The sequence below is a fragment of the Pholcus phalangioides genome, unplaced genomic scaffold, assembly GCF_987345545.1.
Source record: "Pholcus phalangioides strain wild (caught in Gottingen) unplaced genomic scaffold, Ppha-v1.0 ptg000024l_1, whole genome shotgun sequence".
NCBI classification, from domain to species: domain Eukaryota; kingdom Metazoa; phylum Arthropoda; class Arachnida; order Araneae; family Pholcidae; genus Pholcus; species Pholcus phalangioides.
Window position 1 is genome coordinate 29,701,161 of NW_028301616.1, and position 26,060 is coordinate 29,727,220.

Below are 26,060 nucleotides of genomic sequence, written 5' to 3' on the forward strand. Positions count from 1 at the left end.
TGGAATTTTGTGCAGTGTCTGTGCACAATTTTATGCCTTCTTTGGATGCCCCCCCCCCTCCCACTCAAAATTTTGGATGACATCATGTCTCAAAATAAAACTTCAGTTCTAAGTTTGTAATAATGAACCCAATAATGATTGGGAATAATAATGGGAATTTATTCAAGAAAAGGTGCTCTCTTAAAATCGCTAGAAGTCATCATCACTGTCTTCATAGCTTCGTAGGTCTCGCGGTGGAGGGGTCACCATCCTGAAAAAAAAAAGTATTGAATATTCAAATCTTCTCGTAACCATTCATACACCATATTTCCAAAAGTCTGTTTCCTTTTTGGAGTTCAGACATTTTCTCGAATTTCTAGAAAACTACTGGGCAAATTGTTCTGAAATTTCAGTCATGTGTACCCTATGCCTGTACTCACAATTTTCGGTGAAAATTTAGTCACGCGTACATTTAGGGGGGACCGACAAAAAATTAAGAAAAAAGGTACTTGATCTACCTGTATGATAAAAAAAAAACTGCAATTGATTTGTAAGTCTCACAAAATATTGTACTCACTTTACGCAATACTTGTGTGCATTTTCGTGAGAATAGCACGTGTATATTCACGAATGTATAACGTTTTTTATGAAAATTTCAATTTTTATCGCATGTTTTTTTTTTGTTTGTAACATGCAGAGTTTTCGCCAAATTTTTAATTGGGCATTATAGATGAAATACCCCGTATAGAAATTTAGAATGTGACGATTTATTATTTAATGAAACGAAAATTTTTCTAGTGAATGATTTTTTTAATCGTGCATGCACAAAAAAAAATTAATTTCATTTTTTCACAATTTGGTTGCCAGATATATAGTGCAACTTATATAGAAATTCCAGTTGAATGTCGTAAAAATTCAGAAAGATATACGCGATAGGTTGTTGTCATTCAAGTTACTGGCTGAGAATATACCTGTATGATAAGGGCTTTTCCACAATTTTAGTATTTCGATTATTGTATGTCATTTGATTATTTCAAAAATAAGCCAGCAGCTTTATGCGAATGAGCGAAGACATGCGTGTGATGCCATTTAACAGAAATGTTTGAATATAACACGTGTATGATGTCAAAATGAAGAAACTGAACGAAATAATTAAACGACAGAAAATAATTGTAATACATATTTGTGGAAAAGCCCTTAACATACAGGTATACTCTCGGGCAGTAACTTGAATGACAGCTCACGATATCACGTATATCTTCCCGAATTTTTACGACATTCAATTGGAATTTCTATATAAGTTGCACTATGTATCTGGCAACCAAATTATGAAAAAATGAAATAAATATTCTCTGATTAAAAATCATTTGCTAAAAACGCTCATATCTCATCAAATAACAAAATCCCACATTATAAATTCCTATACATGCTGTCTCTCATGTGTAGTGCCAATTTTTTCTGTAAAAACATGCGATGAAAACTGGAATTTTTGAAGAAAACATTTATATCTTCCTGAATACACGTGCTACTCTCACGAAAATGCACACAAGTATTGCATAAAGTTAGTACAATATTTTGTGAATGTTACAAATCATTTGCAGTTTTTTTCATCACATGCAGGGTTGATAAAAAACTTTTTTTTTTCTTATTTAATTTTTTGTCGGTCCCCTAATGTCCTCGTGATTGAGCTGAGCTAAAGCCGCCTAGATACTGGGAGGCTTTAGCTGCGCTGAGGAGAGGAGATTTATTTGCCAGTTCCGCGGCATTAATTTTTAGGCCGTTCTCCTGGTCCTTTTGATTACATCTACACTAAAAATTCGGTCACGTGACCGAAATTTCAGAGAATGATTCGTCTAATACTAACGTCTAATGTCTAAACTTCAAAAAAGGACGCAGAGCTTTGGGAATTTTGTAATTCAATCGATAAAATTTTAGAACGAAGATATTTTATATCCAGAGGGGTTGCCAGATTTAAAAAAATTGATTGACAAGTTCCCCGTTATCATTAAGTTAGAATTGCTAACTTAAAGATATAGATGGCAGCACCAACTAAAATCCATAACATTGTCCATGAAAATTTTCCTGTCAAATAGATGGCGCGACTATAGAATTACTCCACATTCATTTGTCTTACAATACTAACATTATTTTATAAAGGGGGGTTGGATGCGCGATCTTAGCTTCTCTATGAAAAAAATCTCCTTCCTTTAAGGGAACACTTAAAAATTTTCTATTCATTTTAGGCACTCAATTTTTCTGTCTCAAATACTTGTGGCGGTGGGTCCACCTCTGGGATTCCTTGAGGGATTGACTGCTTTCCAGCGCACTCCCTATATGTTAGAGCAGTGATTCCCAACGTGGGCGTTAACGCTCCCTTGGGGGCGATAGATGGTTCCAGGGGGGCGGTAGAAGCTACGGGTATAACATAGGATCCTATGGGTTAGATTGCGATGGGAGAAAAAAATTTCTGAAGAAGGGGGCGATGGGACAAAAAAGGTTGTGAAACTATGCGTTAGAGGTTCCATAGGAATAGCAACGTGGGAGAGTGTGTCTGGTTTTTCAGGTTCAGGTCTCAAATACTATGGATATTTTTATACTATTTATCATGAACATTTTAAGATTTTAATTGCTGGTTATTTTTATGCTCGAATTTTAACTTCAACAACATGCAACTTCAAAGATCACCAAAATTTACCCATATTTTGTGCCAAATAATGTTAATAAAAAATCCTCGTGTTAAAGTATGTAACACCATATAGTGTGTTGAGCGACACACAATGTTTCAAGTCATTTCAATGAGTGGTGTTCGAAAAAAAAATGTTCCTCTTATATAACAAGACTTAGTTTTGAGAAAGAAATATTTTAGTGGAAAACGCATTAGCATATGTAATGCCTGCCAGCAGTTTATATGAAAATATTTTAAAAATATTTCTAGCACAGGGGTACAACGAAAACTTGAACACAGTTAGACGTAGAAAGTTTCGTAGTATTTCAAAATTGAAAATTTCAAAAATCAGTTTTTTGGGAAATTTGTGTGCACCAGCTCCCTTATCTTAGATCAGGAATGACCATATATGGGACGTCACTACCAGGATAATCGTCAATTGAAACTGACAAAAATTTATTTGTAAGAACTGCCGATTATTGCTGACATCCCTGAAATATATGTCTCATTGATAAAAATAGTCCTGCTGCGCCAAGGTTGTAACTAGGATTTTTGCCACCCTGGACAAACATGATTTTGCGGCCCCCACAACTTTAAAATTCAATACTTTTACAACGGTATTCTTAATTCCCACATAAGACTGCCACCCCCCCTAAATTTTGCCGCTCGGGCAATTGCCCCTTGCCCCCTTCTGGTTCGGGGTCCTGTCTGCTGCATTGCAGTTAATTGAAAACATATAATTCACGTGAAAAGAAAAAGGTTGGTCATTTTACTAGGCTGACTATATATCTTCAAGAAAAATACGGGAAATTCGGATTTCAATACGGGAAATCGCCAGTTGTCGCTAAAGATTCGTGTCCATATGTCCCGTATTTTTCGTTTTTTTTTTTCTGTTTTTCTGGCAGTCCCGACTTTTTTGCAAAAATTTCCCAGGTTTTCACGCATTTTCAACGAAAGCAACTTTTTACTTTTCAGATCAACGATTACAATTATCTTCCTAACATAGAAATTACATCACGATAATTGCGACTATAAATAAGAATATCTATAACATATTCGCCGTTTTTGTTTTTTAATTCACCACAATTGCAGTAGCAAACTTCATTTCCTGCGATTGACGAGTTTTCTGTGATTTTAGCAATAGTTGTCAATTTTACTCATTTTTAGCGATAATTGGCAATGTCCCGCCCGCATGTGGAAGCTCAATATCCCGTATTTCTCTCGAGCAAATATGGTCAGCTCACTAAACGTTGTTAAGCAAAGTAGCCAATTGATGAAAACTGATAGTCGTAATTACCTTAATACTGTATGTATAATTTTTCAAGTTGGGAAAATACACTCTGCAAAAAAAACGAAAAAAGGCACCCCTAAAAATAACACATTTAATTTCAATAAAAACAGTCACTTTCTTCATAGTGCTTCGTTTTTTTTTGCAAAAGAGTAATTTTAATCCTGGATCTCAGTGAAGAATAAAAATTCAACTAAGACTCGGTGAAAAAAGACGGGAAAACAAAGTGGACATTTTTATGAAAAAAAGAGGAATCCAGAAATTTCGCCTCCACATTTTGCCTGCCCTGAATGGATGAGTGACTGACTGTGTGAATGACCAAGTAATTGGGTGAATGACTATATTAGTGAGTGAGAGACCGTAGAAGTGATCATATAAGTGGATTAGAGAGAGAAAGAGATTCTATGAGTGACCAAGTGAGGGATCGTATGTGAGTGACCTAGTGAATGACTGTATGGTTGAGTGAACAACCATATTAATGATGAAATGAGTGACCAAGTGAATAACAGTACGAGTAATCAAGTTGGTCACCGTATGAGTGACCACACTCACTTGGTCTCTCACGTTCACATACTGTCACTCACTGATATGGTACCTACCCACTCATCCATTTTTTGACTCATACGGTCACACCTCCTCAATTAGTCCCTCACACGATCATTCACGCATTCACTTGGTGACTCATATGGTCACTCATACAGTCACTTAGTTGGTAACTCAGCCACTCATACAGTCACTTAGTTGGTAACTCAGCCACTCATACAGTCACTTAGTTGGTAACTCAGCCACTCATACAGTCACTTAGTTGGTAACTCAGCCACTCATACAGTCACTTAGTTGGTAACTCAGCCACTCATACAGTCACTTAGTTGGTAACTCACCCACTCACTTCGTCACTAACATGGTCAGTGTAGGCGAATTGGCTGGGACGAAATGTTTTCGAGTCGAAATATCAGGGGCGAAATGTCAGGAGGCGAAATTTCCGTAAACCATAAAAAAAATAGGGGTGACCAAAACTACAGTAATATCCCAGGATGTACTAGTCATATGGCCGCAATAGAGATGAATATACTGTCTTCGTAGTATAATACAATTATACATAGTACAGTATACAGTTTATAGAAATCCTTCATCTATCATTCAGTAAAGATTATGAATTTAAGTAAGCTTTGGGCTAAAAAACAAAGATTTTGTGCACAAAAAAACAGGATCAAAATCACTAGAATGTCCGGTAAAATAAGGTTCATACGGTTATCCTACCTGTTTCTGTAGTTTGGATTTGGATCCGGATTCCTGATTCTTCGACGATGGTTCAAGGGAATAATGCCGTCGAGCCTCACCTCTATCATACGCATTATTTTCCTGCGAAAAATGATAACCCTTCAAGGAAACGACTATACTGACTAGATACTATGGCAAGGGTTCTTAACCTCTTTTCAGCTGCGTCCCAAAATGGACAAAAAGATCAGCTTCCCGCCCCATGGGACTGTTTATTTTTAGAAATTAATGAAACCAGTAACGCAATAAGTGCATTTATAACAGGACTGTTAGTGGATTTGTACGACTCATCTAAGAAACCCCTGCGAATCAAGTTTGGATCGTGACCCATAGCTCAAGAATCCCCTGACTGTAAATGTATTTGCACGATCCATTTCGAAAGCCCATGCGAATAAAATTTTGGACGTAAAAAATTGGGCGTTCAAGAGCCCCCCCGACTGTTAGCAGACTTGAACACCCTACCTCGGAAGTCCCTGTAATCCTAGTTTGCATCGCGATCAATAGGTTAAGAACCCCTGTACTACAGTACAGTCGCTCTGCACTGATTGATTAATCATCAGAGGAGTTGCAAATGTTTCTAAAGATAATCAGAAGAAATTTCACATAGTACAGGATGTCCTGGAACTCTTCCGCCAGAACGAGAACGGTAGAAAGGTGGAAGTACACGTCAAGATAAACAATTTTTGCAACGGAACCTTGGGTAGTAAATGACTTTTTTGTTTAGCTCACGTGGACATAGAATTCTAGCCACTGGCGCCAAAGAAGGAAGGAAAAAGAAAATATTTTTCCCACAAACACATAAGGGGCCGTTCAAGTATTACGTAGGCAAAGTTTTAGCCATTTTTGAGCGTCCTAATCTACGAGGACATGTCCTCATATCTTATGCATTTTGAGATTTCTGTCTTTTTTGTCCTCATTTTCAGGGTTTCTGAATTTTCCCCCCTTTTCTTCAAAAAAATAGCTGTTCTTTGTTTGTACAGAGGCGCCATCTGTTGTGAAAATATGTAAGCGATGTTGAAGAATGTGCGTGAACTTAAGTCCATCTCTAAATTTCGGAATCTGACTGATTCCCTCCCTACACCAGCTATATTCAACCTGTTGTTCGCGAGCACCATGGCACTCCTCGAAGCAGCAAGAGCGCTCGCTTAATGGTCGTCTGAGATTTCGTGCTCGCGAGCATTTGATCAATGCTTCGATTAAGAACCCTGCAGAAATCTCATTGAAGGATTGCAGTTAAAAGTGCAGATTTAAGGCATACGCATGTCAAAGTAGCCGCATGGAGTGCTTTTCGTTTGATGATGGGTATAGGTAAGGCCCGCAACTCGAGAAAGGTTGAAGACCCCCCCCTCCCCTGCGCTACACCAATGGGATCAAAGGAAGACAGTTTTTAGATATAAGATGGAGATTTTGTTTTTGATGAGGAAAGTCCCAAAACTCAACAATAGATGGCGCTGTTGTAAGATTTATGCAAATAAGGTAGTCAGTGGATTGAATGGATGCACGTACATTTTCTTCATTCGATGTCCAAATTCAACTACACACATACACTTGCATAATCTCTACTTATATTGCGTGTTAGAGCGCCATCCATCATCGATTTTTACAACTATTTTTACTATTAAAAATATATTATTTATTTATTACAGGGTGCGCCAGGGCTAAAAGTATCCAATTCATGCAAATCGTAATTTTTAATCATCATTTGTTCCTTTTTAAATAGTTTCTACTATACAAACTTTTGACACGCATAATATAACGCATAGTATAAACATATGTTACGGTAAATGTAATAAATCTCCGGTATATACATAATAAATCGGTTATTATGTATAATCACGCAGCATTTACTTAAGTTTGATAAATTTCCATAATTCATCACTTTTTACCAGTGGTTATGCATAATACCCAAGCGTCGCGTAGTTGTTAATGATAACGAATATACTAAATCGTACTATATGATATACATACCATACACGGTAATTCATACATGTATTGCATCACTATATCGGGGTACGATCGTAAAATTCATTATCAATACATCGGGGTCCCACTATACTGATCACACATAATACTATACTCATTTAAATTTTTTCCACACTTATCAAATTCACCAATTACAATAGGGTGTTACGCATAATAGGCGATAAATTTCAAGTATTTGTCAAATTTACCAACGGCACTTGGTTAAATTATGCATAATCGCCGGTAAAAGTGATAAATTTATCAAACTTACCAAGACGATTGGTAAGTACGCATAATAACCGATTGATCACATTCACCGTATAACATATGAACCTAACCCAAACACGTGCAGAGTGGAAGTATGATGTCTTACCTGTGTATAAACATGTAGACTCTGATGAGGAATGCGACCACATCGAAGAGTTCGTTCCTCCTCCACAGCAGCAACAGGAACGCCAGCACCTGAACAAAGGAATTTAAATGCGAGACTTTAATTAGATGAACGTGACACGGACACATATACAGGGTGATTGCAAAGTTTGTAAACAAAAAGAAACCTAGAACCCCAAGGGTGTTCAACCTTTAGTAGAGTGCGGGCAACTTCATCCATTTGAAAACGTCACTTAAGTGATCTGAAACAGTACCGTGGGTCACTTAGGTGATCTGTAAATGTGCCGGGGGTCACTCGAGTTATATGTTTCCTTGATATCTTAGGCTGAGAAAAAGCAACTTATTTCCCTCCAGATCTATAAGTATGCCGCGGGTCACTCAAGTGATCTGTAAATGTGCCACAATTCCAGATCACCCAAGCGTTCCGCGGCACGATTACAAATCACTTCAATGACCCGCGACACGTTTGCAAACCAATGAAGTGGCTCGTACTCTTATAAAGGTTGAGCACACCCTTGATTCAAATGGACTCTTTTCCCATTAACTTCCAGTAATTCAGCGCACCCTGGCAGAGGCGCATTTATGATTTTTCCGCCTGCGGACTTACACGAATTTTGCCGCCCTTCCCCCTTTCTAGTCTAATTTTCTTGACGACTCTTTCATCTCATCCTGTGCAATAACCCGTTTTCCCTTTTTCTCCACTATTGCAAGTACTCCTGCAAGTGTTTTTAAGTCACTGTTTTGGTCACTTCACATGTTTGCACACTGTTTTGGTCACTCACGTGCTTGCACACGTTGTAGGTCATTCTTTTGATTGCTCACTGACATGGTTCCTTGCTGGATCACTCTTATGATCATTTACACGTTCACACATGCTCTAGGTCGTTCTTTTGTTCATTCACAAGGTTGTACACGTTCTAGATCACGCTTTTGGTCAATGGCACGCGCTTTCACACTCTCTAGGTTACTCTTTTGGTAATTCACATGCTCGCACGCAATCTAGATAACTCTTTTGCTCACTCACGTGCTTGCAAACTGTATTTTTGGTCACTCACTGACATATCCTGCAGCTGTCTAGGCAGAGTCGGATTTTCTGAGGGTGTTATACAAATTTTGCCGCAATATTCTACAAATTTTCTTGGCCAATCATTCCTCGAATTCGCCACCCCTCTGAACTTGCCACCCCCCCCCCTGCAAATACGGCAGCCTGGTTACATATGCGCCGGAGTCTGCTGTAATAACCATTGATGAAACACGTCAAACTTAAGATGTTCATTTATACATAAATGTACGCGATTTCATTAATACGGGGTGATTATAAAAAAACTATCCCGACATATGGGCCCCTAACTATCATACCATTCACAGAAACTGAATGAAATTTTGGCATAAGGTATTTTGATGTATGCGCTCAAGAATGATATGGAAAACAACAGTGTCACTCTAACAGTTACGGTTACAGTGAGAAAATTTCGAAAATATCAAATGGCAACACCAAGTTTTTTGTATTGGAATGCGATCTCCATCCTGAAAAACACTAAATAGCGTTGGAATGGCACCTGTAGCACGAAAATCCCCGGAGCTAGGAAAGGAAAAAGGACTTTGCCGTGCACCAGAGCATTAATGTTCGTTTCATTCGTCACACCGAGATCCCAGCCTGATTAGTCCTCCACAAGGTCACGTGGAAAATTTGAGAAACACAATAAAATGCTTTATTTTATGCTGCTTCTCTGTCCTTATTGGTTGTCCTTAGTGGTTGACTTTTAGCCTATCTACCGCCGGTGATTTTCATGCTACAGTTGCCGTTCGAACGCTATTTAGTGTTTTTGACAATGGAGATCACATTCCAATACAAAAAACTTGGTGTTGCCATTTGATATTTTCGAAATTTTCTCACTGTAACCGTAACTGTTAGAGTGACACTGTTGTTTTCCATATCATTCTTGAGCGCATACCTCAAAATACCTTATGCCAAAATTTCATTCAGTTTCTGTGAATGGTATGATAGTTAGGGGCCCATACGTCGGGATCACCCTGTACATACACATGCATAATGTATAAACTCGCGGATGAAATGTCCATACATTATCTCAATCGGGGGTGGGGGGGGGGTAATATATGGATTAGCCTATATACAATATTTAATAAAGATAATATATAATATTTAAAAGATGGCCATTATAAATATCCCCAAAATGAAATACCAGACCAACTTTTCGAGCACATTTCGTCACATTTTCTTTCATTAATTCTGATTTTCATAAGTTTTCTGAAAAATTATTTCTTCAATTTATTGTGAGATTATTTCTTTCACGAATTCTGATTTTCGTCAGTTCTGAAATTGATTCTTTCAGTAATTTTGTAATTATATCTTTCATTAATTCTGGAATTATTTCTATCATTAATTCTGGAATTATCTTTTCCATTAATTCTGATTTTGTTCAGTTCTGAAATTGTATGTTTAATGAATTCCATTTTTTATCAATTCTTTAATTACTTCTTTGATCAATTCTGAAATAGTGGTCATAACAGGTAGCAATACCAGAATGAGATTCTATGCAAAAAACATCAAATTTCAATGGAACGATTCTTGACCGGACCCAAGTCAAACATGGGACTCAAATTACTGAAGATTTTCATTAATTTTCACGCACGCAGGAAAAACATTTTAAATTCATAAATTGTCTCACGGGAGGGTCCAAAAATCCTTAAATTCGATAAGATGGTCATTCCAACCTCTCTCCTTCATTTCGTCTCATTTTCAGTCAAACAAGTTAGCCAACAGCCAGGACAAATTTAAGGGACCCCTCAACACCCTCTGCCCTCTCCTCCAATAAATACGAGAAAATCGCTTAAATATGAGGAATTACATGATTAAGTTCAGTCTCCCCCTCCAAAATTTCCCGTTAATACCCCTCCCCCTTCCCCCGACAAAAAATCCTGACGGCTCTGATTTTAAGACGCAAAGATCATACATTGTTATATAAACACTAAAAAATTTAATTTCTGTGTTGCTGTGCAACATGGGTCTGCAACGCATGGCCCACAGGCCACATTTGGCCCTCGGAGCCTTTTGTTGTGGCCCACGGGTAATTTTGAGAAAATGATTGAAAACATTCAAAAACGATAATTCTCGAATTAATGAAAGAAATAATTTCGGGATTGATGGAAGAAATAATTCGAGAATTAATGGAAGAAATTATTCGAGAATAAATGGAAGAAATAATTCAAGAATAAATGGAAGAAATAATTCAAGAATAAATGGAAGAAATAATTCAAGAATAAATAGAAGAAATAATTCTTGAAAAAGTGGAAGAAATAATTCTTGAAAAAGTGGAAGAAAAAATACTTGAAAAAGTGGAAGAAATAATTCGAAAATAAATGGAAGAAATAATTCGAGAATAAATGGAAGAAATAATTCGAGAATAAATGGAAGAAATAATTCAAGAATAAATGGAAGAAATAATTCAAGAATAAATAGAAGAAATAATTCTTGAAAAAGTGGAAGAAATAATTCGAGAATAAATGGAAGAAATAATTCGAGAATAAATACAAGAAATAATTCTTGAAAAAATAAGAAAATAATTTTGTAACAAATTGATGTAAATTCTGAATTAAAAAACGATAATCAATAAAAGAAATAATTTTAGAATGAGTGAAATTATTCAGTTAATTTTTGTGTCCCGTTTAACTCCAGGCGCCCCTTCTATTGAGATGTCACTAAATTACATGAATAAGTGGCCCGCGGGCTTTGTGGGAGGCCTCAGTTCGGCCCGTCGTTTCCGGAAGGTTGAAAGACCCATGCTATGCAACATTATAATCAATTTTTCAGCGTTACTCACTCGAATTTCGATCCACGTGTACCACGAACCGCAGAGAGGGATGTCCGAATACTGAGCCTTGAAGATCGTCATCACAACGACGATCATTTCCGAAGCGAATGCCATCAATAAGAACTCGATCACGACGGATAGGGCGTAAAGCAAATTGACGTTTTGTATAAAACGGATTACGTCCGCACCACGATCCATTTTCGACAGAAAAAAAATAAGGCAGTCCGTGTCGAATATGTCGGTCCAACCGATAACACCCAAGCGCACTATGAAGTCCAGCAGGCGCGTTTGGCCTTTTATGTAACGGCTTTTCTTTCGTCGCGCTTTACTCCCCCCCTCTCAGTTTAGGCCGGACTTGGACAAGTGCCAAAAGCCTGATCGTGACGGTCTGTAAAATATTAGGAGCTGCTGGATTCTTTAATACGGTGGGAAACCCCTCTTGATGGTCACCCTGGAGATGAAGTCACAGATCCAAGGACGTGGTGATCAAGGTTGAGGAATACAATGGCAAAATAATGGTTCTGTCCCGTAAAATACGGGACGTATATCCACCGTACGCCTTTACTCCCACTAATTTGCCCTGTAACCCTGGATCTAACACCGGTCTTTTACAGCTAAAAATAATAATTTTTATTTCAAAGGCTTAAATAGGCCATTACTGTCATCCTCCTCTCTTACGGATGATTTTTTTTTGTCCTGTAGGTGGCTGCAAAAGACGGGTTTCACTCAGTGCCGTCTTAACGCATGGACACACCTGTGCATGGCCCGGGTACCTCAAGTGAAGAGGGGCCGTTCAAGTATTACGTAAGCAAACTTTCAGCCATTTTTGACCCCCTACCCCCCTTTGTCAACAAAAATCAGCAAAACGCTGACCCTCTCCCCCCCCCCCTGTCAGCAAAATTTCGTCATCAGCTCTGCCCCTGTGAATCCTAACTCATATTTTCATAAAGGGTGGTTGATGACGTAAGCATTATCCAAACCCCTCCCCCTTGTCATCAAAAGTCAGCAAATCGGAAACCCCCTCCCCCCACCATCGATGATGACGTAATATTTGAACGGCCCCAGAAGGGGGCTCACAAAAGTGAAAATTGGCTGAAGTTTCCGAGAATTCAACATGTAGGAGGCCTCAGAAAAATCATATGATCCGCATTCCCATGATGCTCTTAAAACGGCCCCGGTTTCACTGTGTATTTATTACTTATTCATAGGCACCGGAACCCCGGGGGGGGGGGGTCCGCAACACCTCCGCAGGGCTGCTAAATTACTAAGTCTGGTGGTTTTGAGTATTTACATTCCGAAAAAGGTTTCAGTTTGTTGCTTCCCAATTCCAGCTGATTTAATACGTTTGGCCGATAAAATAGAAGCAGTTATAATCCACATGGTGCCTCCACATCCTTCAGCAGGGACCCTAAGCTGGAATCTTTGCGGGTCCCCTGGTTAACCTTTCCCGGGCTATAGTGAATTTATTGTGTGAAAAAGAAAAAATGGTAAGAATCATCCCGGACCCCCAGGCCAGAGCCATGTCTGTTCCATCCTTCTAAGGACCATGATAACCCGGATAGACAGAGTGAGGAAAATGGAATCGCATAGTATTGCCAAAACATTAATTCATTTCAGTACATTATTGTTACTAACTTCAGCCAACCAGTACTGTGCATGCACAGTGCTGGTTGGCTGAAGTTAGTTTATCGCCGTTTCCTCTAACTTCGAGGAGCGAATGTGAGCCGGTCTTCCATTTGAAAAAGTCTCCCCACAGCGAGCAGGCAGACATTCGACGCGATACTTACATAACAAGAATTTATGGCATCTGTCATATTTATATTGTCATATATATTGAAGAGAGATGGCACCACCACCAATAGAACACGAAACAAGCATAACTCTGGCAACACAAAAACGCTAGAGCGACGCATATACACACGTGAAACGTTTCGTCATGTACGGATGCGTCAGAAATTCCCCAGGGGATTGTGTGCCAGGTACATGTATGGCTAAGTAGAAAGTAGTTGTACTACATTTGGTTGTCACTGAAGTGACCATACGTCCCGTATTTCCCGGGACAGTCCCGGTATTTTCTGTTTTTTTGGCCGTCCCGACTCTTTGGGAAATGTGTCCCGGTTTTTCCCGTATTTTACACGAAACCCACTTGAATTTTTATTCTTTATTTAAGTCAAAGATTGAATTTATTTTTCAACTCATTAATTATATTATGATAATTACAACTATAAATGAGAATATTAATCTCCCACATTTGTCTTGGTGAACGTTTTTTTCCGTGGAATTCATTTCAATCCACTGCAATTCGCAGTAATGCTTCATTTCCCGCCATTATGATTTTCCGTAATTTCAACAATATTTGGCAACTTTGTTCGGTTTTGGCGTCATTTTTGGCGATAATTGGCGATGTCCCGTATTTTAGCGTATTTGGAATCTCGATTTCTCGTATTTCTCTCGAGGAAATATTGTCAGCCTAGTTGTCAACACTAACCTCGACTATGCAGATTAGTTGCCTGGAAACAGAAAATTTGTCAGGGAATGCATTTGTCTATCCTCTATTCTGAATCAGCAGGTTCTTATAGACTTATAGACTTTCTTTCAAAATTGAGCATATCTTCGGTCTATCGCCATGGGCAATTTACTACCGACTGAGTTGTGCCGGAAGTGTGAATGTGTGTGAACTACTTAACAGTCTGCGTGCGCATATACTGTTGTGTGTGGATTTCTAGTGCTGCCATCTGCATTTCAAATTGTGAAGTGAAATGATTGAGTATTGAGTATTCCCCCCCCCCCCGTTGATTAAATATTTAATTAATATTATATGATTATTTAATATTATTTAACTTCATAAGCTAACAACACCCATCAAAGCTGCATTAAGAGTCAATCTTTCAAGCGGCTTTGACACCCATACATCGTACTGATGCTGCCATCTAGTAACAAATCAAAATACCCAAATTCCTCGTGTATGTCAGTAGATGGCAGCACACACACACTCCAAGTTATTCAGAAAAATTACAAGACGCGTCAATTTCAAACCATATAACAAATATACACGCATCATGGCTCCCACATCCTGAAGCAGGGCCCCTTAGGCAGGCTGGGATCCTTTACGGGCCCTTCGATCAGACTTTTCACGGACGTGACATGGGCGGAGATACGGGGGGGGGGGGCATTGTCCCCCAGCGTCAACGGTGGAGTCGACTGATCTAATGTATATATGAATAATCAATCTCCGCCTATGCCATGTGGGGGCCATGACCACGACCTCCTATATAACCGTTATATAGGAAGTTCTGCCATAACACGCCTCATTGTGCAAATAGATCCAAACGAACGCAAATCGAACCGATTAATCAATTTTTCCCTTGAAAGATGGTTACAAATATTTTCTATAAGAGCAAAAAGAAGGGATGAGGGGGCACTAATCAGGACCCACAATTTTAAGGGTCCAGAAAAGTAATTCCACATTGCCCAAATTGTTTACACACAGCTAATTGTAGGTAAATGAAGGGCTATACGCAAATAATGAAGTGTACAGAAATGAATTTCACGTAACAAAAATATGTGACATGAATAGTCGTATTTATGTTGTGATATCGTAATACAGTCGAATCCCGTTACTTAGCTGCCAAGTCCCACGGATTCTCCGGGAGGCTCCCGAATTTCTACTCTATCTCTCGGACAACCGAAAAATTCTTATATCTCCCGAATTTCACCCGTGATTGTAAAAAAAAAACCCCTACATTTAGGGAAAAAAGTTACTCCGCAAGAATTTATCCGAGAAAAAAAAACCTGCTCCTACATACGCGTTGTGTAAATTGTTGGCATTTCGTCAAATCACAAAAAAAGAAAAAGGGAATCCATTTTTGGGGAGAAAACACAAAATTCGCCAATCTCCGGCCTTTCGCAATCCAAAATCGGCACAATCACGTGTATCTGCTTTATCGACAAGTCCCGTTTCGGGCCCGACAGAGATTTTTTTTTTTGGGTTGGGGTCATTCAAGTATTACGTCAGCATTGTGGGGGGGGGGGGGAGGGGGTTTGAAGGTTGCTTACGTCATCAACCACCCCTTTTTGAAGATATGAATTATTCTAAGCTGCTGACGAAATTTTGCTGACAGTGGAAGGAGGGGGGGGGGTCAGTGTTCTGCTGACTTTTGCTGACGGGAGGGGGGGGGGTCAAAAATGGCTGAAAATCTGCTTACGTAATACTTGAATGGGCCCCTTTGAGAGATTGGGTTTTTGAAATGTAATTCAACCCAAAGACTTTAATCTACTGGTTGGCCATGATTAGCGATGGCTTGCACGGTGTCATCAAGGGCGTAGCGCGGGGAGGGGGGAGACTTGAGGGTCTGGTCCCCCCCCCCCCCCCCGAAAATGACCGAAAAATGGGAAAAAAGATGGCTAAATCTATTGTTCTATCACTTTGGTCCCCCCGCCTCGAACGAAATTTCTGGCTACGCCCCTGCACTGTGTCAGTTTCTGCAACGGGAAAATATCCCCCAAAATTTCCCTTTTGTTAATGACAAATCGCTCTAAAATGTTTTAAAAAAATCTCTTTTACATTTATTTTTGTACGGATTTCGGATCCGCGGAAACCTCCCGAATTCCTATCCTCCAAAGTTTGCAGCAATGCCGTTATAACGAACTCCAAGAGATTAGAGAAATCACTTCGTTACAACGAAATTTCGTTTTATAAAAGAATTCCAGATTTTTACATTGTTCCTATTTAAACGTATCTGGGAGAACTAAAAAAAAAAAGTTTTCGTTAAAACGAGATTTTCGCTATAACGGTATTAGTTAAAACAGGATTCGACTGCATCATACATAGGTTACGAAACTTTTCTCCGTTCCCCCAATTTCAGTAAAATTACAAATTTAAGCAAGCTTCGTGTTAAAACTGGTAAAATTTTTCTTAAAAAAAACAACATCCGGACAGCCGTAATCATGGAAAATTCGGGTCATTTATAGTCACCCACAGTTCAGTGATTCTTAACCAAGGGTTCACGGACTCCTCGGAGGCCCTTGGATAAATTTCAGGGGGGGGGGGCATCCGTGAGCTTGAATGAGAAAAAAATTTACATCATTTTTACATTATTATTCCCTGAATATGATACAGTAAAGGGGTTCCATGGCAATCATCACATTGGCAAAAGGGAAATCCCTACCCTTCCTCTTATTGCGCAAATGTTCCATGGAACACAATACCTTAAGAATCCCTGCCATCGTTATAGAGATCTGATTATTTTCAGTGAATTTATGCATAATTTCAGTGAAAATGATGAATTCAAGTTACCCTCGTGAAATGGCAATTTCTATTATGAAGAGAAATAGTCGGGACGGAAGCCCAAAATAGGAAGTCCTATAAAATAGGGTCATGTGAGTATGCACCTTACTACATTTTCAACTCCTTTTTTTTTATAATTTAGTTTAGGCATCTGACTACCTACCTTTCTCGTCACTTTTGCAATAAAATGGTTCTGGGGGTCGGGAGTGAACTTTAACATCAATTTCCTATCGAAAGTGTCTGAAAATAGTAAAAACAATAATAAATTTTAGACTTTTTGAGTCATTTTCTATGGAAAATCGTAAAAATTTTAAGCAAAATTCACATAATATTCGAGACACGATTGCGAAACATTCTATGAATGAAATGTTTCATTTTCATAGTACGTTCAGCTAATGATGATATAGGCCAGCGGTTCTCAACCGGTGCTCCGTGGAGCCCTTGGGGCTCCTTGTGCACTCTCTAGGGACTCCGCGGCCGCTTGAGGAAAATAAAAAAAACAGTGAAATTAAAAAAAAAAATATAAAAATATTTTCAAATAGTAAAAATAAATCAGTAACTTTGATGAATAATTAAGAAATGGGCCTACGGGGTTCCGCCATAGAATTCTTTTACTAAAAAGGGCTCCGCGAGTCAAAAAAGGTTGAGAACCGCTGATATAGGCCATGGACCAAAATTTAAAGAATTGTATGGTATGCTCGTAAGTTACATCCAAATCCATTGATGTACGTGTAAATTTTTTGAACATATCATGTATGCAAAACACTATAATTAGACAAAAACCTACGATAGACATTTATATTTTGGTTCATAATCTTAACAATATATGGCAAAATATCGTATTAAAATTTTGTAATGATATAATTAATAGATATTTTCTGGAAATAAGGTTTCAAACTCAAGTAAAATGTCAAAAATATTATTCTTCGTAAAACGCATTTAGAGTTAATAAAATGAGAATTATACCTGTGTATGTAAAAATGTAACAAAATAAGACCTGTTTTTATAATTACAGAAAATGGGGCTTTCATGAAAAATAAAAATAAATATGTACGAAAAAAATGATATTTTCTTCCAAAAAATGACGATTTCAAACGTAGTCTTGATCATTTGTCAAACTTTGTAAGTTCATGTGTGAATTGACTCAAAATTTTAATTTAGGTTCAATTTTTTTTTTCTTTGTAATTTTGAGAGAAACGATTGACGGGAAATGGTTCGGGAAAATTGACAACATGAACATGTGTCAAAGGTCAGGAGAAAATTCTGTGAAGTGAACGAGAAAACTGTTACAGTAGAACCTCTCGATAATGGACACTCGTGGGAACAAAAATTTTGTCTTCTAATGGGGAGGTACGATATACAGTACAACCTCGTTTATATGACTTTCACATTTATACGACGTTTGGCTTCGGTCGCGATTGGGTCCCATAAAATGTATATACGTTGCTGAGACAAACACAACACCGATGATTATGCATAATCACCAATCGTCTCGATAAAGAAAAAGTTTGATTAAATTTCACTGCATTTATCACTTTTATTGGCGATTATGCATAATTCCAAAATAAAAATGAAGTTTGATAAATATGGAAAAAATTTATAACCAATTATTTAACCTTCATTATAACCAATTAATTATTTTTATCCGTACATGATACGTGCGCACTACTCACATATATTTTGCAATAAAAGTTTAACCAAAATGAGGTAACAAAACCATAATCATCATTCGAATTCACCATCCTGGACACACAGTTATGTTCAGTTAATTATATAACTAATTAACGATTTATCTTACTTACCAACACGAACTTGGGATAAAAACATAATGTTAATTGAATATGTGAGATTCTTAGTTTATGATGAAAAATTAATAAATTAAAGCTTAGAAAGAAATAGAGTTTGCCTTAATTTACTGCCCGTTATCTAAGAGTGTCCGCTAACGTGCAGTGAAATACATTAAAGCCCTATTTCACGGGACCGGGGATCAGAAAAGTATCCGCTAACGGTGAATGTCAGTTAGGGGAGGTTCCACTGTAATTCGAAAAACAGTTGGGAGGTTAAGATTGATGAAATTGATTGGTTAAGTCATGAAAATTTGTAGATTTGGGTTAGCTGGAAACCCTGTAATTCCAAAATCTTGATGAAATTTCCCACATAAGAAAGAAAAAAAATCACGTGATCCGGAAAGACTTATCGGTGAATATCAAGATAAAAATATGTATAACTGCCACCACACAAGCGAAGTTACGAGACGAATATAGTTTCCTATAAATTTCGATCGAAGAAATATCAAAGACCGGATACGCAGTCTATTCCGATATCGTGACTAAAAGATATTGAATGAAAAAAGAAACGCCAAAAAGGATTCGTCTGATTGCTTTTATTCTATATTTTCCATCTTTTCAATCGAGAAAACACGGTTTATTACAAGTTGGGACGAAAAAAAAAAAAAAGAAAATGTAATAGTTTTCTTAACCGTGTTTTGTCCGCACGTAATAAAGCATCGATTAAGATCGATAAGGAGAGGAAGAAAACGAAAAACATATTCTAAATAGAAACGAGTGTTTACCTCGTTCCTATTTGTTCCTGTCCTTTTTGCAATGAAAAAATATTTGTGCTTTTGTCGAAATTCCATTTAATTTTAATCTCAAAAGTAACAATTTCGCTCGTGCTTATTTTGTTTATAAGGTTTTAGTGATCTCTCATGAAACATATGAATTCAAGGTTGCCGGTTCTTGGAAATGAAATTCGGGACGTGTTTTTCTACTTGACCTGTAAACTTGAACGACAGATGGCACCACCTGCTGCCACGCATAACCATGGATATGAGTCGGGACGTTTCTTCAACGTCGCTTGGCTCTGAGGGAAATAGATGGCGCCACAAGAATAGTGAAGTATTAGTTATTACTAAGGTTACCAAATTCAAAACTGAGAAAGGAGGACGCACGACGCCATTTTCCCCAATTTCACAACAGGCGACGCCACCTTTCTTCCAAAAAACGAAAACCACCACCACAATACTTTTTTCAAATTAAAACAGAACCACTATATATAATACGGAAATTTGATATATAGCGGTAATTACGCATAATCACCGGCTATTATGCATAGTTACCGATAATTTTTGTAAGTTTAATAAATTTTGTTTTTCACATTTAGCGGTGATTATATGTAATCCTCAGCTGATATTGGCAAATATGATAAACCATTAATAAATAATTTAAATTTACCGGAAATATTGCTTAAATTTCAGCCAAGGGTGATGGATTCGATCAGTGATGTTGCTTATGTTTAAAAATGTTGATATTGGGAAGAAAATATGAAACTTTATGCATTCTTAAATTTTATACATTTGTGTGCAATAATACTACTACTGAACTATACATGCGTCTCGTCGCATTCCTCTGCGGAATTTATAACGAATTGTCACATGATGGAATATGAGTGTACGCGTTGTGAACCTAACTATGTGATGCTTGTTATGTGTAGTGCTGCCATCTATTTTTCTAAAAGTGAGTGAAGTGTTCTCTCTTCTCTTGAGGTCCACAGCCAGCGCCCGGGTGGGCCCACGCTTTAAGACGGCATTGCCATTGTGGCGGCGATGGCGTTCGATGATGGGGTAATCGTGATGCGAGTCCATCTCTATGACCACTCGACCAACACATCGTCAATCTGTGGTGGCCGGGTATTCAGCATCAATACTGAAAAATGGGGAAATTTGTGCAAATGCACATGCAGAAATGCATTTGCGTACAATCCGGACTCTTTAGTTATGAAAAATGTTATCCGAACTCACCCGATAAGTTGTTAACAAGAGGAACAAATATTAATGATATAGTAGATATTTGACAAACTTAGAGTGCTGGTCAAAGCGTGTGAAAATGTGTAGGAAAAAAAAAAAACACGCAAAAACGCTTATACCGATGAAGGTATACATGTTTCCAAAAATGATTCCAGAAACCTCAAAAGGGGAACAAAAGGGCGAATTTTCTAAAATGTAGGAGGACGCTTGAAACGACACCAAAAAGAAGGACAATGGTAACCCTAGTTGTTACGGTATTGAAAGGAAAGAAACAATTTTCACACACACCCAGAAGAAAAGGTAAGGAATTATTCAAGAAGAAACTTCAGAAGAAAGGGAAGAAATAGTTTCAGAAGAAACGAAAGAGATGATTTCAAACAAAGTAAATATATGAGTAATTCCAGAAGAAATGAAAGAAATGTAATGTCAGAATAAAGAAAACAAAGAGTTTAAGAAGAAATAAAATAAACAATTATACAGAAGAACGGTATTAGAAATAATTTCAGAAGAAAGGAAAGAAGTACAGTCGAATCCCGTTATAACGAACTCCAAGAGACCGGAGAAATCACATAACGAAATTTCGTTATAAAGGAATTCCAGATTTTTACATTGTTCCTATTTAAAAGTGTCTGGGGGACTAAAAAAAAGTATTCGTTCAAACGAGATTTTCGCTTTAACGGTATTCGTTAAATCGGGAATCGACTTCAGGAGAAAGGAAAAAAAAAAAGATAATTTCAAAAGAGATGAAATAAATATATAAACGACACTCGTTATAACAACCCCCATCGTTCCATCGAAAACGAACGTAATAACAGGCGCTCGTTGTTTCAAAAAAAAAAAAACATTCATTAGGATGGTTGTTATATGAAAACATTTGCAGCGGTCGTTGTTGCGGAATCGATCGTAATTTCAAAAGAGATAAAAAATAATAATTAAGAAATGGGGGAAATAATTCCATAAAACTAGAATTCGGGATCACATAATGGACATAATCATTACAGAATTAATGCCAATAATAATTTCTCTGAAAATTATTCAAAACACAAAATAATTAAAAATTCACAATCCTTGAAAAATTTATTTGCTAATTATGAAATTGAAAATTTCTTAGATTATGAAACAATTTTATTTTTGTGGAAAACAATCCCAATCCTCAAAATTCCATCATCAGATGAATGAATGAATGAATGAATTTAAATGAACAAACATGTTTATTTCCAGGAAACTATTAATAAATCCGTTTTATTTTTTTGGGAGGAAATGTATATAAATATGTTTTCGATGGCAGCTCAGCGGGAGAATTGTCTGTTGAGTATTTAAGCGGTATTTTGTTTTTTTGTGAAAAGGGGTGGGGATAAAATGAAAACGTGTTTGGATCGCAGCCAAGAACCGATCCAAAAAACCCTGTGGGGTCCTCATAGCTATATCCGGTACCTCCCGCAAACTAACAAACATTAAGGCTAAAATAAAAGTTGCGATTTATTTTCGTCGTCTTTGGTTCAAGCAACGAATATGACGCCATTTTGGCTCTTTGCTTTTTTCGCTTTCATCCTGAAATGACGCCAAACTTGTCAATAAACGTTAACCCTCCAACTCAGTGGTTAACAACTTTTTTTTTAGGTCATGTCCCACCAAAGCATATCTGAAATTCTGATGCCCCCCCCCCCCCTCTCCATAGTTGTGTCATGGGTAGCCCCTCCCTCAGTGAAACTTCATAGTTTCAATAACAAAGTCCCCCCCACCTCCCCCAAATGTAAGAATCATTACTTCTTGCTTCGCCTAAGTAAATTTTAAAAACCAGGGGGTGTTTTTGCCCCCTCCCCAATTTCTGTCTACTTTTATTCAGTCAAAAACAGTGGTTCTCTTAATCGTGGTCCTCGGAGTGATTTCAGGGGGGGTCCGTGAACATGGATGAGAAAACAACCCATTGCTTTTACATTGCTGTACAAAGAATATTATTTTTTAAAGGAGTTCGTGGCCTTCATTTTTCTTCATTTTATTGGCACAGGGGGGTCCGTGGACTTTCTTACTGGCATGAATTTTTTGTGGAACGCAAAACATTAATAACCCTTAGTCAAAGCCCTTCCACTGAGAGAGAAAAATAACAGAAAGCAGTCACCAAGAAATTGTTCAAAAATTAAAGATTTGATCTGATATAAAAAATGAAGGTAGTTCAGAAGGTTCCAAGCCTTCATGAAAAAAATTCAAATTGTCCCCCCCTCGTGGGGCGTGGGCTCCATGTTGGGAATCACTGCTTTAAATGAAACCAATTAAATGAAAAAATTTTTACCTTTAAAATCTTTCCAAAAACAGATGTAAATTGTATTTTTTATTGAAACGTTATAAATCAATTTCAATTTTATTCATCGCCCATTTTTGACTGACTTTAGTGTTTTTCAGTATGGAGATCGCATTCCAATACAAAAAACTTGGTGCTGCCATTTGATATTTTCGAAATTTTCTCACTGTAACCGTAACTGTTAGAGTGACACTGTTGTTTTCCATATCATTCTTGAGCGCATACCTCAAAATACCTTATGCCAAAATTTCATTCAGTTTCTGTGAATGGTATGATAGTTAGGGGCCCATATGTCGGGATAGTTTTTTTATAATCACCCCGTACATCCAAAGGATCATTGTTGATTCATACTGGTGGACATAGTTATTGTTGAGTTAATTTTCAGAACACGAATACAATAAAAGAAAAAGTAAACAACAATCATAAACTAATAATAATTTAAAAAAAAGCAAGAAATACAAATACATAATACAAAGAAATAATCAATGAATATGCGAGAAACATATACACGCACATGCACAGACAAAATGTTACATTGGTTTAAATTAAGATAAGTGATTTTTTTATTCATTCTGATGAAAAATAAATAACTAGTATGAAAATTAATAATGTAAATAAAATAAATCTCATCAACACACACAATTTAGTTAATTAGGAGTGAATTTTTTAATTAGCTAAAAGGATTAATTAATGGGTAAAATATAGAGTTTGCCTGGATTTTAATGTTATCTGTAAACAGATAAAATCTTGCTTAGCACAAAGTTGAATAGATTTTATTTTGGAATTTTATTTCTACTATTTAATTTTATTTCACGATTTTTTTGGTGTGATTTTATAAATACAGTGAAACCTCTTTTTTGCGAAAAAAAAAAAAAATTCGTCCGTAGAAGAAGGGTGACAGTTAATCAGGGGTTTGAAATGCATATTTTTATTATACGGGGGAAATCATAATTTGGCCGTAAAAGAGGGGTGACCGCATATGACGCGTGTCCGTTAAGAAGGGTTTTATTGTATATGAACAAGAAAATTTTCAGCGGGTCTAAAAAAAAAAACGTCATCAATAAGGAATTTACTCGTTTTCGGGGAAAAAGTATTGTACTTATATAGCCGTATTTTGCACGGAAATGACACTGAAAGGTTTACTTTTTAAAATACCGAAAAAAATAACGATAAGAGGTTAGAATAATAGGGTTTTATGGTTTTCTTTTTCAAACCACGTATTTGCTATGTGCATTCAAATATACGGAACCACGTACCACTTACTTCTTCCATTTGTTTTTAAATTATTTTTTTTAATTTTTAAAGTTATTTCTTTCATTTCTTTGGTTGGTTTCTTTTTAGAATTGTTCCTTTGATTCCTCCTGAAATTATATATATATATCGCAGAAGTGCCGCAACATGACGTGGCATGGACTCGACTAATGTCTGAAGTAGTGCTGGAGGTAATTGACACCATGAATCCTGCAGGGCTGTCCATAAATCCGTAGGAGTAAGAGGGGGGGGGGGTGGAGATCTCTTCTGAACAGCACGTTGCAAGGCATCCCAGATATGTTCAATAATGTTCATGTCTGGGGATTTTGGTGGCCAGCGGAAGTGTCTAAAGTCAGAAGAGTGTTCCTGGAGCCACTTTGTAGCAATTCTGGACGTGTGGGGTGTCGCATTGTCCTGCTGAAATTGTCCAAGTCCGTCGGAATGCACAATGGACATGAATGGCTGTAGGTGATCAGACAGGATGCTTACGTACCTGTCACCTGTCAGAGTCGTATCTAGACGTATCAGGGGTCCCATATCACGCCAACTGCACACGCCTCATACCATCACAGAGCCTCCACCAGCTTTAACAGTCCCCTGTAGACATGTAGGTTCCATGGATTCATGAGGTTGTCTCCATACCCGTACACGTCCATCAGCTCAGAGCAATTGGAACCGAGACTCGTCAGACCAGGCAACGTGTTTCCAGTCCTCAACAGTCCAATGTCGGTGTTGTCGGGCCCAGGCGAGGCGTAAAGCTTTGTGTCGTGCAGTCATCAAGGGCACACGAGTGTTCGGCTCCGAAAGCCCATATTGATGATGTTTCGTTGACTGGTTCACACGCTGACACTTGTTGATGGCCCAGCATTGAAATCTGCAGCAATTTGCGGAAGGGTTGCACGTCTGTCATAATAATGATGATTTATGATTCTCGTCAGTCGTCGTTGGTCCCGTTCTTGCATGATCTTTTTCCGGCCGCAGCGATGTCGTAGATTTAATTTTTTACCGGATTCCCGATATTCACCGTACACTCGTGAAATGGTCGTACGTGAAAATCCAAATTTCATCGCTACCTCGGAGATGCTATGTCCCATCTCTCGTGCGCCGACTATAACACCCCGTTCAAACTCACTTAAATCTCGATAACCTGCCATTGTAGCAGCAGTAACCGATCTAACAACTATGCCTGACGCTTGTTGCGTTATATAGGCGTTGCCGACCGCAACGCCGTACTCTGATTGGTTCCATATCTGTTTATTTGCATACGCATGCCTTTACCAGTTTTTTTTGGCTCTTCAGTTTATATATATATTTCTCCCATTTCTTCTAAAATTATCTCTGTCTTTTTCTAAGAGGAATCATTTCTTTGTCTTTTTCCAAAACTAATTATTTCTTTGCTTTCTTCGGAAATTATTTCTTTCATTTCTTATGAAATTCACTCTTTCATTTTTCCGAAATTTTTTTTTTAAGTTTTTCTTTCATTTTTTCTATGTTTTATTTTCAAATTGCAGTCACCGCTTGTTATATTGACCATGTTTTATAGTGACAGTTCCGTTACAGCAACCTGTAAATTCTAAATGTTTCCATATAACAACCATCCTACTGGTGTATGTAGTTTCCTTTCGACACATCGCGCACTCGTTATATCGTGTTTTCGACGGAACGATGGGGGATCGTTATAACGATTTTTTTAAAGATAATTCAAAAATAAATTCTTTGAAAAGAAATCAAAGAAATAACTTAAAAGAAATGAAATATATGTTTTCAGAAGAAAGGAAAGAATGAATTTCATGAGAAATAAAATAAATAATTTCAGGAGAAATTGAAGAAATAATTTCAAGAGAAATTAAAGAAATAATTGCTTTTAGAACGTTTATTCCATTTACTTCATCTCTTTTGAAGTTGTCTTTTCTCTTTCTTCAGAGAGAAACTACTCTTCTTTCTTTTCTTCAATAAACTAAATAATCTTTTGAAAATTTCTAAGAATCCATTCGATGGCAGAAATTTGTTCAATTAAAATATT

General features: G+C 37.5%; 1 protein-coding gene across 1 annotated transcript; it reads right to left on the reverse strand.

The window, feature by feature from the left end:
* Positions 1 to 161: 161 nt before the first annotated feature.
* Positions 162 to 11,593, reverse strand: LOC149069182 (uncharacterized). Its single transcript, XM_089250353.1, has 4 exons — positions 11,405 to 11,593; positions 7,546 to 7,634; positions 5,193 to 5,294; positions 162 to 250 (listed from the first exon to the last, which is right to left on the reverse strand). Exons 1-4 carry the CDS (start codon positions 11,591 to 11,593, stop codon positions 190 to 192), a joined length of 441 nt encoding a protein of 146 aa, XP_089106479.1. The 3' UTR covers positions 162 to 189.
* Between the last annotated feature and the right edge of the window lie 14,467 nt (positions 11,594 to 26,060).

Coding starts and splice junctions, on each gene's coding strand:
- LOC149069182 (XM_089250353.1), bottom strand. CDS start 11,593: ATGGATCGTGGTGCGGACGTAATCCGTTTTATACAAAACGTCAATTTG. Junction 7,635..11,404: donor ACACGTGGATCGAAATTCGA/GTGAGTAACGCT, acceptor TCCTTTGTTCAG/GTGCTGGCGTTCCTGTTGCT. Junction 5,295..7,545: donor GTCTACATGTTTATACACAG/GTAAGACATCAT, acceptor CATTTTTCGCAG/GAAAATAATGCGTATGATAG.